This window comes from Pholcus phalangioides, unplaced genomic scaffold (assembly GCF_987345545.1).
Source record: "Pholcus phalangioides strain wild (caught in Gottingen) unplaced genomic scaffold, Ppha-v1.0 ptg000030l_1, whole genome shotgun sequence".
NCBI lineage: Eukaryota > Metazoa > Arthropoda > Arachnida > Araneae > Pholcidae > Pholcus > Pholcus phalangioides.
This window is the reverse complement of record NW_028301620.1, coordinates 6,739,393-6,753,940: the sequence shown is the minus strand read 5'-3', so window position 1 is coordinate 6,753,940 and position 14,548 is coordinate 6,739,393. Positions and strand designations below refer to the sequence as shown.

The window sequence follows — 14,548 nt, the reverse complement described above, 5'->3', positions numbered from 1 at the left end:
CACCCGATTTGGCCGGATCAGCGACTATGTACCTCGTAGGCGATCTCTGGGCTAGCACAGGGTACGGTCCATCTCGCTGTGGCGTGAACTTTGTCGACCAGTTCTTCCTTCGAGAACTCGGTTTGGAACCGTTGTCAACATAACCTTTGCGTTCATCCCGTTTTTGTTCCACTTTCTGCTTCACAGAAACTCTTGTAAGGCTTTGCATGGGAGTCAACCTGTTTTCACGACTTCTTTGGGCATGGCTGCGACTTTCTGATCGACGCGCGTTAGGGGTTTGATCCGAATATTTAATGCCGCTCCCCCTGCATTTATCGTTCCCTTCTCTAGCACTGCTTATACTTGTTTGGGTCCTTGACTCATGGAAGCTATTGCTAGACGTTATTGTTTGGCTTGGCATTTTACAACGATGCAGTATGTGATAATATCCTGGTGATCCTGGACTGCGTCGCCCGGCACCGGAAAGTTCGACTCGTTCGTTCCTGCGGAAACTTAAGTCTAGTACTTGCCTGCCTGTCGGAGTAACTCGTGGTTGCCTTTGCACCGATTGGTGATGAAAGCTTCTTGCGGATCGGTGGATTTCGCTATGGGCAGCAGGACGTGGATAGCCAGAAACACGACGTGGATAGTCACGGACGCGACCTGTTTGGTTCCTGAGACGTCTAGACCGATCCCACCGCTGAGGTTCCGATGCCATATCACCATGGTGAACTTCGCCTTCGGGAGTGTCTCCTCCCCCTGGACTGAAAAAATTTTCATTCTTTTTCCACGACCTGTTCAGCACTTGTTTCCATTGCTCTCCTTCAACTTGTCGTAGTTGGCAAGAATTCAAGTTAACATGCTCTACTACATGTTGAACAGTTTTAATCGTAGACTCGTTCACAAAGTGGAATCGCTTCCGAGTATTTTCCCCGAAGAACCATTGCATTCGCTTGAGATCCAACACGATACCAGCTTTCTCTAGAAAGTCGATTCCCAAAAGAGTCCTGTTACCGACGATTCCAGGAAGAACTATAAATTTCGTCGTTAGTCGCTTCTATTGGATGTTGACCAATACCGTTGTGGTCCACACATTCACCGTTGATTGCTGTCCGTTTGCAAGACGCATCTCGATAGTTTCCCGATGGAATTTGGCGTTTTGCTCTTTCAAAATACGATGCAGAGTATCACTTGCGATACAGTGCGTAGCACCGCTGTCGGCACAGGCAGTTCCCACTTTGCCATTTACATGAATTTTTAACAATGCTACGGGTTTTGTTACAGAAGAGCATAGATTCAGTTCCAACTGACCAAACTGAGCGGTTGTCCCTGTCATTTCGGGATTACAGGTAGGACACTGCGCTCTAATTACCCCCGGATATCCACATCCATAGCAGCTTAGAGGTCGCTGTTCATCCAGGCTGATCATGGGAAGTGTCTGTTCATCTGCACGAATCACTGGTTTTGATGACGTCCATGGATATTTCCTCGGTGTTTGCTTTCGACGACCCTCGACATCGTACTGCTGGTTGAATTTCTTTGGGAAAGTACTCCTGGCATCTTCATACGCGTCGAGTTTCTCCGCTAGTTCCGATGGGGAGATCAACATGGCCCATACATCGATGAAATGTTCTTTCACTTGTGGAGGGCACTTCTTCTTCATCTGATCAGCTATGACTAGATTAATCAAGTCCTCGAATGTTGTGACCTTAACTTCTGTTAACCACCCTTCAAGATACGTTTTCAACTCAAAATAAAAATCACGCCATGAACTCTCCGAGTTCTTCCGATGCTCTACAAAAAGCTGTCGAAATCTGTCCGCATGTAGCTTAAATCGCTTTAACAGCAGTTCCTTGACATACCGATAGTCCTTGAACTTCTCGTCAGGCTCCCTGGCACAAATCCTAGCCACCTCCTTCGGTAAGCTATTGATGAGATACGTAATCCACAATTCTTCCGGAATCTGGTGTAATGCCATGTGTCGTTCGAACAGGACCAGGAACAATGAAATGTCATCTGATGATTCAAAACGCGGAACCGACACTTGAAAGTCCCGATTTGTCACAGCCGGTCGAACGGAAGCTTGGCACTTCTCCGATTCTATCCTCAGTCTCTCGAGTTCGAACTGCATTTCTGCTCGCCGGTTCCTCTCTTCGGCATCTTCCCGTTGAATCCTCTCCTCTGTTTCTTCTCGTCGAATTCTTTCTTCTGTTTCTTCTCGTCGAATTCTTTCTTTCTCTTCGGCATCTTCCCGTCGAATCCTCTCCTCTGTTTCTTCTCGTCGAATTCTTTCTTCTGCTTCTTCTTGTCGAATTCTCTCTTCTACGAGGGTCTGTAGCACTCCTTTTGCGAAGACCTCATCGTATTCTTTACTGGACGTAATCAGCTTCTTCAGCTCTATCACTTTCATCTCGGGTTCGGTAGGTTCGCCCATCTCTTCGGCAAGGCGACGGAGTTCGTCTTTTCGATATTTCGCCAAGTATGCCATTTTCACTCACTTGGTACCTAATTAGGATGTCCGCTTAGCTAAAAACACTCACGCGTCTATTTTAAACGTTGGGCGCCAATGTGACGATTGGTGAGGTGTATACGAAGCGACGAACATGAAGCATTCCTTTATTCTGCATTAACCTGCGAAACATACAACCCTTCGTGATGAAGGTTAAAATCGAACTCTCTAGAATGTCTTCGTCTCTCGATACAACTTAAATCTCACGTGTCTCGTGAATAAAGTATTACTGTACATCCTTGTTAACAGCTTGCCTGTTACACATTGTATTTTTGGGTCATAAAAATCATAGTCCTATTAACATGGCTAAACAGCATCAGGTCACCATTGCAACTAAGAAATTAGTATTGGCATCTAAAATTTTCTGTGTGTGGTTACTAAATTAGATTCTGAGGACAGTAGAAAAATTGTGAAATTTATATTAGCGTATCTATCAATAATGAAGACTGTAACTATGTCCTAGAAAAGTTTAAATAAATACTATTTTTGACCTGTTTCGTTGGAAAAAAATGTTTGGCGGTTCCTAGTTTCCGGTTTGTTCCAATACAAATACAATGCCACTACAGGCAAAATGCCCAACGAGGTGGTTGAGAAAAAGATGTCCATAAAAATATGGACGTCATATATTTCAAAAATACAGCAACCCAATTAAAAATACAATTAATAAAAATTATAAACAATATATACACGTGATAAAATATCATACAGTTCCCATAAAGAATACTTATGGTTGTCTCATTCTAAGTATGGATAGCTTCTCGATGCCTAGAACTATTTTGCAATCTTTGTCAACCCACCTCTTTTCTGTCACACCCTGCCTATTAATCATTGTTATAATACCACTACGGCATATGTCCCACTAAAAACACCAATGGGACACATGTCCTATGTGATCCCTCTTCCCCTGATGATTTTTTCCCATCTAAGAAAAATTGTTTCAAACATATCTATTGAAAAAATTGTCATGAACGGCTCGGAGCTGTGCAATGTCTGCAGTGGCCCCACTCTAGGAAGAGCACAGAATTCGAGATGAAAGGTTGAAAAAAGACTGTCAACTAAAAATGTGTACAGGAAGCACCAAAAATAGGTCCAGTACAAGTAAGGATTTATTCTTGAGCCACCCTATGGGAATTATATAAAAGCAAGCTGTGGTACATAACAACTTTTCAAGAACTCACATCGTCGTATCATGTCACATTGTGTATCTTCATAATTTTTATGAAGATACACAATATCACGCCAATTGCTTATAGATGATGGGAGCAGTTTAAGAACTAAAATGAAGATAGTGAAACCTGTGTGTAACAATAGTGGCTATAACGATAAACCTTCCTGTAACAATATTTCTTTTTTTGGTCCTGGCTGAAATCCTATTTAATAGAAAATAGCGCAAATGCTTAAACTGTCTGCAATGATAACCTGTGTGTGTGTGTATAACAACATTTTTTGTAAGTCCCTAGAGTATCGCTATAAAAAGGTTTTAAGGTAATTTTTTCCCCTTTATGCAGGGTTGGACAAGTGACAGGTTGCCATGGCAACTAGAAAATCTGTATTGGAGCCTAAAAATTTTCAAATGTGGTTGCTAAATTGGAGTCTAAGGCTGACACAAAATTTTCTGATTTCATTGCACTACATCTTTTAACATGGGAAAAGTAAATAAAAACATTATTTATGAACGTATTTTGAGCAAAATACCATGCTTGGCTCTTAAAAAATTGGGCTGGCATCAATATTTTTTCAATTTGTCAAGCCCAGGCTTTATGCATACGTGAAATAAACACTTAAAGATAAATGCTTGAAACATACTTATAATTTCTCTGAGATCATGCCGTGAGAAGGTCTCCAAAAGAGCTCGAGCAAACTTTGTGCCTTTGGGTAAAGCCTGAACAAACCTTTTAAGTTTCTGATCAGATAATAAAGGTACCACATGTGTGACCAGTTCTTTAATCCTGTAATCAAGAAAAATGATCAAATTGTACAAACAAACAATATCATTATACGTTTTTGCTATTTCTAATTAGTTAATAGGTCTATCTATTGTAATATTCTATAGTACAACCTTGATTATCTGACCCTCATTCAGTTATAAGGAACTTTCTGATGGTCAACATCGGTTTATTTGGTGATAAAGAAATTATGAATAATCAGAACATCCATTAACACGCTTTTTCAAATTTATGAGATTTAGAGATGTCTTAATGATAACCTGGCATTTCCATTCATACCTGTGATTTCATCTGCAACCTTTTTTTCCCATCATCAAAACAAATGATAGTGATAGAAATCGAGAGACACCCAGGCTCTGTTACACCAAGTGATGTAAGAACATCGTCCCAGGGGACTCTATTACCTCTAGGAAACCTAACCAATTATTGTAGCTTGAACAAAATATATATGCATGGGCAGGTGCATAGTCCATTCACGCAAATCGCCAGTAAATAGGTGTAAAAATTGATCATCAAAATGATAATAGATTTAAATAAATCAAATGTTATAAAAAGTATAAATCTTCATAATTGGAAGAATACTTGATAATAGATATAATTTGATCAGCTACTTTTCAGGGATTTCCATTGAAAACTTTGTGATGAATCTGGTTTCGTTTACGGCCTCTTATTGTTAACTGAATCTATCTGCAGCAGAGTTGTTCCAATCACTCTCCTCTCTGCAGAAGCATAGGGAAACATGACGGCAACCTCGCTGAAGAAAATCTAGAAAAAATTATGGCCAAGACTTACTTTCAACCATAATCAAGAAACAATAGAGGAATCCAGAGAAATTCTTCAGCTCCGGAGAAAAAACCCTTGGTTGCGAGGAGGAAGTGGGAAAAGATATAGGTGAAATGTCTCCAAAAGCCATCAAATTTTCAGACACTGAAATCGTTTCTGAAGTTTTACGCTCTACTACCATTCAGAAGCTGTGGTTGCTTTTGAAACTGCCCTTCAATAAGCATAGCAGCTATGCAGACATCATGTTTTTGAGATGACTCTAAACTCTATTGTCCATGGAGATTCCTTGAAATGAATTACCGCTTCATCAAATAAAAATGAGAAATTTTTTCCAAGACAACTATGCAATTCATCATCATGAGGTATGATCATGTAATCATTGCCTGTATATAAGATATAAAGTGTTACAATACAGAATTTATGAGCGGTTGCAAGGGCATAGTGGGGGGGGGGCAGACTTGGGATTCTGGTCTCCCCCCCCCCCTCCTCGAAATGTGAGAAAATGACTGAAAAAAGGAAAAAAGATGACCAAATCTATTGTTCTATCACTTTGGTCCCCCCCCCCAAACAAAATTTCTGGCTACGCCCTTGAGTGGTTGTATTTTTCTGTTGTTGATTCACCATTCTCATGCACACCATCTTTTTTTTTAAGTAATTTGGATTAAACGCTTATTAGCAGGGTTCTAGTGTATGGTAAAAAATAGACGTGGATCTCAAATATTAATAAAAAAAAAATCTTATTTGTACATCTAATATAAATTTACTATGCATGCTGAAGCACATATGAAATTTTTGCAAAGAGACATTTTTGTGATAGTAATCTTGATCTGGACAAATCAAAGGCACGAGGTTGACAAAAAAATTGGTAATGATGCCTGAAATTGTCTTTGTGTGGTTACTAAATTGCAGGCTGAGAGCAGCACAAAATGTTGGGCATTTACAGCAGCATAGCTGTCAACATGAAAGAGGATCACTGTGACCTGGTGAAGTCAAAAGAAGCATTATTTTGGAAATTTTTCTTTGGGGAGAAAATGTTTTGGTGAGACTAATTTTTTTTTTATATTTAGATTTGTTGGCCCTGTAGTAATATCCTGAAGAAAAACACACAATGCATTAAAGGCCAAGCAAAAATTTACCTTGAATCAGGATAGTTAGGTATTCCTTGAAACTGCGAAGAATTGAGGCAGTCATTGTCGATATTGCAAATGAGAGTCTGTAAGAATGGAACTGTTCCAGCAGTTGGCAATGCCCATGCATTGTAGCGACCTGAAACAAATGCGTTCAAATTGATAAGATAACTTTAAAAAAAAAAACACATCTAACCATCTCTCACACACTTTCATTATATTCAGTCGAATCCAGATTTCTCACCATCATTTCGTTTAGCAGAGTTCTGGTACCATAATGGGGTTGTCATAACTAATCACTGCTAATATAAACCTTACATGCACCTCACAAACATTTCTTTAGGGAACTTCTAATGAATGGTACATGCCAGACTGCATGTTCTGATATCATGGCCCCCACATCCTGGAACAAGTCCCTTATGCTGGGATCTTCTATAGTTAATGTATAGCATAAAAAAAAGTCAGAAAAGATGAGAATTGCCCCATTTCTTAGGGCTAGAGCCCTGCCAGTCCTGTCAGTAATGCCCTTGCAGGGTGCATGTCTGACATATTAAGTGGTGTATTTACAGGGGGAGGAACATAGTTGGGTATAGCTCAGAGCAGGAAGTTTAGAGGGGTGGAAATTTGAGGAATGAGTGGTAAAAAAAAGTGGTAATAGAATGGCAGAAAGGCAAAAAACTTTGGATAGCCCATAGGTGGGTATGGCAACCACACAATAAATTTGCCTCCCCCCCTAGGGCGAAGAACAAGGTGAGTGACTTATGACCAAAAAGTGACCAAGACGTGTGTGAAAGCATGGGAGTGACCAAAAAGTGTGTGCAAGCATATGAATGACCAGAAGAGTAACCTAGAGCATGTGTAAGTATGTGACTGACCAGAAGAGTGACATTGGGAGATTGTGAGCATGGAAAGGACAGAAAGAGTGAGATTGGGAGATTGTGAGCATGGAAAGGACAGAAAGAGTGACCCAGACTGTGTATAAGCTTGTTAATGACCAAGAGTGACCTAAAGCATGTAAATGACAAGCATGATCAAAATAATAACAACAATAATAATAAGTGTGGGAATGATTATGATAATGATTGAAAAGTGGCATGAGGTCAATGAGCCAGGTTAGTGACCGACCGAGAGAGAGAGTATGTAAGCATAGGAGTGACCAAAAGAGTGTCCTATAGAACGAGAGACAACAAAATGTCTCAACAAGTGTTACAAAAGAGTGATATAGAGGCACAGGCATAGTGATGGGGGTGAGGCTGAGCAGGCCCATAATACCCCATGGTGGCAAATTTGAGAAATGAGTGGCCAAGAAAACTGGACGGAAATAGGAGAAGGGCGGCAAAATTTGTATAGCCCGCATTCAGCAAAACCATAAATCTGTCTTCAGATGTATTTATGCTGTCGGAGTCACGTGTATTTCCTGTTCTTGCTGGTGTTTTGCTACCTGTCATTCATATTTAGAAGCGAAAATGGCAAATGCTTACATTTTCATGTTATGTGAGTATCATGTTGAAGATCTGCCTGCTATATGTCAGACTAACCATTGTTGAACTATTTTTAATCCCTATGCATGAAGTACTTTTTGACAGCAAATTTCTGGCTCTAATCGAGGTTGGGGTCTTCATGAAAGTTCTATTGCACTTATTCACCAATCAATAGAAATTCTAGTATTATTAAGCTACAGCAAATTTAATATCTATATATATAACGACATGTCTTGACTGACTGATTCATCATTGCCAAGCTGAAACCACTGGAGTTTATGAATATAAAATTTAGTCAGTAGTTTCATATTATGAATTAAAGACCTACTAAGGAAAGGTTTTTCGAAATTTGACCCCCTTAAGAGGGCCATAATTTGACTCCCGGGGGGGGGGGGGGGGGGTCATAAGAGGGTGGTTCAATGGTTACATAGAGAAATCACACCTAACCGAAATCAGTGAAGCTATATTTATGAAATTTGGTCAGTAGTTTCACTCTAAGAAGGTTTTTTAAAATTCGACCCTTAATTAAGGAGGGTCATGAAGGGGGTTGAAATGCTATGTAGAGAAATCATGCTGAGTGAAAACCGCTGAAACTATAAATTTGAAATTTGGTCAGTATCTTCATTTCATGATGCAAAGACTTGATAAGAAGGGATTTCTCAAAATTCACTCCCTAAAGGGGTCTCAAGGAAGAATTTTCGGATTATCAAATTCCCATGAGCAAAGCCAGGTGTAACAGCTAGTTTCATATATTTTGTTAAATAGTGAAATAGCGATGTGACTATTTGCAAGAGATTTGTGAAAATTATTGTTATAAGAGATTGATCTCATTAGAGACTAAATTAATTCAATGCACATTAAAGCTATGAGAAATATCTGCCGAAAAAGCGTAAAGTGGTCAAATGAGATTAAATAATTGTTTCCCTCAATTGCATCAAAACAAGGCTTTAGACCAGTATTTTCCAAAATGGGAAATATCGCCCCGGGGGGGGGTGATGGAATGGTCCAGGAGGGCAGTAGAAGCTTTGGGTTTGGTAGGTATACGATCCTATGGGTTGGCTTGAGTTGGGATGCCATGAGAAAAATGTTTTGAAGGAGGAGGAGGGGGTGATGGAACAAAAAGTTTTGGAAACTATGCTTTAGATCAGCGTTTCCCAAAGTGGGCAATGGAATGGTCCAAGAGGTAGGGGGTAGAAGCCACAGATTAAGTAATACAAAATAAGGCGAATAAGTCTACAAAATATGGACCTAGAGAGTCGGAATGACTGAGAATACTTTGGTATGAGTTTTCTCTGCACATAAAAAATTCCCAAAATTGTATAAGGAAGTATATTATTTTGTCATTCCGCAACAGATATTAAAATCCTGCACACAGAGAAACAACAGGTCCATGCAGGTGAAATAAAAGAGAATAAGCCCTCTATCTGGAAAAAAAAGTCTGAGAGAACATTTCATCATGTTGGAATAAACTTTTTCCTTTCCTTGCAAACATCTCAGTGCTCATAATGCCCTCTCCCCCATCCTAGAGACTAACACCACACTAGAGATAGTGTTGATCTATAGTATGGTGTGTTGGCCAGGGCACTGCCCTAGACTGTGATCTTTGGGGTAGGGCCTCCTCTATAGTGAATTTATAGTGTAACAAAAACAATGAGATTTGTTCTGCATTCTTGTAGGTGTCATGTGCTCAAGTTAAACCACTGTAAGATAGTAGATGCTTGATTTCATACTCGGAAGATATTCAGAGACAACCTATGACTTAAAGATCATTTTTGTAGCACCACGGTCATTTTCTGCACACGAGGGCTAATTAGACCGGGACCTACAATTTATTGATGATTCCGAACGGCAGGCTTGTTTTTTTTTATACTCATTGAGAGATTGGTGTGCTAACCCCTCGATGGGGGACTCCCTGCGGTAGCAATTTTTTCTGTGGTCATGTCTCCGTTTCTGTTGTACCCCTCTGTCAGGAAAGTTTTCTGACAAGGACGAACTGGGTATCAAACAAACTCAGGACATCTCTAAACATCCTTTGTTACTTTAGGCAAGTATCTTATCGACTGGGATACCGCGCCCATGACTCAATGATTGGCATCATGATTATTTCAGTTAAAGCATATGTCTAACTCCTCTTATGGAAGCTTTTCTTCTGGTAATGGTTATAATCCAAGCTCTTGATTTGTGAATGTGCCTCCCAATAGTCTGACAGGACTCCAAACTCGTAAGTCCCAACCATGAGTTCAACCAGTCACAGCACAGAGATCACATGTCCCCCATGATCACTCCCATGCTCACACACTCTCTAAGTTGCTCTTTTACTCATTCACATGCTTGCACACTGTTTTGGCCACTCACATGCTTCCTCACTATTTTGGTCGCCACCATTCTGGTCACTCACATGCTCACACACTCTATAATTCACTTTTTTAGTCATTCACATACTTGCCCACTGTTTTGGTCACTCACATACTTGCACTATTTTGGTCACTCACATACTTGTACATGCTTTAGGTCAATCTTTTGGTCACTCACTGACAAACAAAGTACGAAAGCCTGGACAACCAGTTCCTTGCTTCATAAGCCACTCTTTTAATTATTCATGGGTTTACACATGCTCTATGTTTTTTTTTTGGAAATCTACATACTCGCAGGTACGCTCTAGGTCACTCTTTTGATCACTCACTGACCTAGTTTCTTACGGTCCCGACAGATGCAGATTTAATTAGGGTAATATAAATTGTCACCCTTCGCCCATTCTAATTTTTTTGGCCACTAATTCCTCAAATTTATCACCCTGGGCTACAGCACGCTACGCCCTTCCCCACTACTGTAAATACGCCACTGCCTCGAGGCCCTGGTCACATACACTCTCATTCATTGCCCTAACACAAATCTTGCTGCCCTTCTCAAACTACCTATGTCAGCATTATATAATGGGGGAGTTCGATTTTATAACTTTTGATGACAGGAGAGGGGGGGCGTTGGATGATGCTTATGCCATCAACCACCCTTTATGAAGATATGAAATATTCTTAACACTAGAACCGTGGCACTTTCGGTATATCTAGAACTTGCGGACTGGGTCAAATTGACCCAAACTATGAAAAAATTGTGTTTCATAGCAAAACAGGAATTTATTTTCGGTTCATGCGTTTTTCCCTACTCTTATTCAATGTTGTTTAATTGCGTATTCATAATGGAAAACTATATTTGTTTATGAATATAAAATGGGCTTCGAAATTAGCTAAAAAATGATGTAATTCAGTAAAAATAAAATTTGGTATACATTATTTACTCTGTTCAATCCAAAACATTTTTCAGTAATCCCATAATATGACAAAGATGTAAAATAAGTGTGTCAAATTGAGTATGAAAAAGTCTATAATATGGTTGTCAAATAAGTATTGATTTATTACTGATAAGTGGAATTTATGATGAGCATTGAGCAAATTTTTTTTTCATTATTCTTGCACATTCATCGCATGTTGAAGTTGCACATCCCAGGCAAAAATTAGCAGTTTTGTTTCCACATTTTTATTACCTGACATCAGACTCATTACTTTCATTTATTACTATTATTTTTTTTTATCACTCTTGAACAGTTACATGATAAAGAGTGCACAAACGTTTCCTTTTGCGCAAGGGCAACACGTATGATGAACGCAGTTCTCCAATAAGATTTTAGAGGAACTGCTTTCGAAAAATAGTTCTGGCCTTGTGTATACTGCTCTATACAAAATACAGGAATATTTTATTGTGAGATCCAGGATGTTGTAGAAAACGTCTGTGATGCCACCTTCACCGAATATTATCTGGGCATTTGAGATCGCTACAACAACGATCGTTACAGTTTGTTGAATTGTAGTGTGAAATACTGTGTGTGCGTGTGGAAGCTTTTCGGGGCTACTACTGCCAATATTGACTGCAAGATGAAGTGTGCTGAGTAATGAAAAATTTATATCGTTCTTTCCTTGATAAATTGTCAATGCAGCATCATTGTTCCATACAACTGTAGTTTCACAATCTTTATTGCGTCAGATAATATTGCTCTTCGATTTCGTCTCACTGTCCCTACTAAGCTCATATTTTTTTGCTTTTAGCATTTGAGCCAGCTTCAGTGTATTGAAAAAAGGTGTCGGTTGAGGCTTTTCTGCCCTTGTTCTCAAATGGCTTGATCAGTTGCATCGCTGATCCTTCCCAAGGTTTGGAAATCCGTGAAAAATGTATTTGGTGCAAGCCAGAATTTTATTCTTTTTCTGTGACATCGTTTGCCTACAGAAATTTCAACTACATGTTTTTTTAGACTTAAGCTTTTACTCTCCAAAAATCTTTATCGAGTCCCGTCAGAATTCCAGGTATTCAAGTTTACAAAGGAAAAAAATATTTAGCTGTATTTGCCATTTCCTCCATTGAAAAAAAGATAATCTGCTCTGACAATGAATTGGCCTTACCTTGAATGACTTTTATTCTTCACTATCTTCATTTACAAATACTTTTTAGAAAGAGTATACTCTTTAATTAGAAAATTATACACCCCGCTTTTTCCTATAGAATAGTACGTTGGGTCAAAATGACCCATACCGCGGTTCTAGGTATAAGTGCTTATAGCTCTGAAACACTAAATGTGAAGACAATAAAATTTTCGTGATTCATATATCATGAAAAGTGACAAAAAAATTTTTAACATCTGCATCTAAGTTTCCAAGATAGATGAAAACTAAGTTTGATTTGGGTCAAATTGACCCACTCCGCGGTTCTAGTGTTAATGGCATCTCATTTGGTGCGTCAAAAACGAAAAAAAAACCTACCTTTCGATAGTTATTGGGCACCTGAACTAACATTCCCCATATTGATAAGTCCCCTACAGAGCCACTTTAGCAATTGCTAAATCTCTAAATGCTTCACGGATCTTTCAAGTGCTCAGGAAATGTGTCAGGGCTGCTTAAGTGCTATGGAAATGTTTTCGGGCCGCTTAAATGCTCTGGAAATATGTCCAGGCCACGGGTAACTTGAGTGATGTAGAACAGCACTGGGGGCCACTTAAGTGCTCTAAAACTGCCACATATATGTCACTCAAGGGATCTCTAAATGAACCATGGATCGTGTAAATGTTCTGGAATTGTCATGGGTTACTTAAGTGATCTTTGAGGCCTACTTCAATGATCTTAAAATGTGCCATGGGCCACTTAAATGCTCTGGAATTGCACCACGGGTCATTTAAGCAATTCGTAAATGTGCCATTTAGTTCATTTTTACAAAACTACGCATGAGGCAAGCCACATCAGGGCCGTCAAACCAAAAGATACCCAGGCCACATCGCCATATGGCAATATCGACTCATTAACCTTCAGAGCCACATTCGGTATGCGGATCAAGGATTTACCATATATGGCTTAGAGGGTGGGTTGCAATGAATTTCTTAGAAAGAATTGAGTTCTTCAAATAGCATTGAATTAAGGAAATGGAACGAAGTTAACAGAAACTGATCATAAAAACACATACAAAGGTATTTTCTTTCAAAATTTTGTCGGGGGGGTGCGCCCCCCCCTGCGTACGTTACTGATCCCACCAATAAGGTGGTAGGGGAGGTAGGGGGCAGTGTTGACGAAATTTTACTGACGGGTGGGGTCAAAAATGGCTATAAATTTGCTGACGTAACACTTGAACGGCCCCTAACAGCTAAATAACCAATAATATCCACGGACATTATTCGAGAGGGTGGTTCAAAATAAAATATATTATAAAATAATTAAATTTCAATACAACTAAAAACGGTTGAATAAACAACAAAATATTTACACAAAATATTTCTGTGTTTACGTTGGGCAGAGAGTGGAGAAACACGTGTTTGCTTTTTGTTTTTCACAAACACGTGAACTTTCTTATTTATTCGAAATTTAGATGGCGGGAAACAGATACAGATAGATTAACGTCCTCTATGCCTGCTTAGGGCTCTAGGACAGCTTTAGTTCAAAACAAAGCGTATTAAAGACGCTTTGTTTTATTGATACGCTTTGGTTCAAAACGTGATGGCGGGAAAATAACAAAGAAAGGACTTGTTTATTCAGAATCAAGACGACCTTGATTTGTTCGTCATGACTGAGTTCCACTCACAATGTAGTTTTTGAAGCCGACAGCCTTGGATAATTTGATCAGAATAATAGTTCACTGTATTTTCATTCAAGACTTCATTACTTGAAACTTTGCGTAGGAGTAAACTGATATTTCTCCGAGAGATACACGAGAAATCTCTCTCTCATCCAGTGATGGTAACTCGTGGGAAATTTCCCATATTCGTGGGAGAAATTGGTCAAAATTTGTCCAAGTGGGACATTTCTTAGCATTTGTGGGAAATTTTGAGGTGTTCATCAAGCAAAAGAATTTTTTGAAAAAAATAAAGAAATTAATGCAGTGCAATACTTTTCTATAGTAAAATACTTGATTACGTATTTTCCCCGTTAGATGGCAGCACATTTTTCGGAATGCATGGGAAAAATTTAGTCAAAAGGGAAATTTTTGGGGGAAATTTTGCTGGAAGAGTTTACCATCACTGCTCTCATGCAATCGAACTCATGGGAAACATTCAGGGCATAGTGAATTATCACCAAAAATTATGCCAAGGGTGAAAAAGTTCTCCAATTATCAGTGAAAACTATGCTAAACTTGGAAAAAAGCTGCCAATAATTGCTAAAACCACCGAAAAAATTGTCAATCATGGGTGAT

General features: G+C 39.2%; 1 protein-coding gene across 2 annotated transcripts in view; it reads right to left on the bottom strand.

The window, feature by feature from the left end:
• Window positions 1-14,548, bottom strand: part of LOC149067508 (phospholipid-transporting ATPase ABCA1-like) — a 188,392-nt gene that overhangs the window by 133,767 nt on the left and 40,077 nt on the right. For both annotated transcript variants that reach the window (XM_089252757.1, XM_089252756.1), the window contains exons 4-5: window positions 6,354-6,483; window positions 4,295-4,437 (exon numbers count right to left, since the gene is read on the bottom strand). In XM_089252757.1, the coding sequence (XP_089108883.1) occupies window positions 4,295-4,437; window positions 6,354-6,483 (273 nt within the window). The remainder of the gene's footprint in view (window positions 1-4,294; window positions 4,438-6,353; window positions 6,484-14,548) is intronic.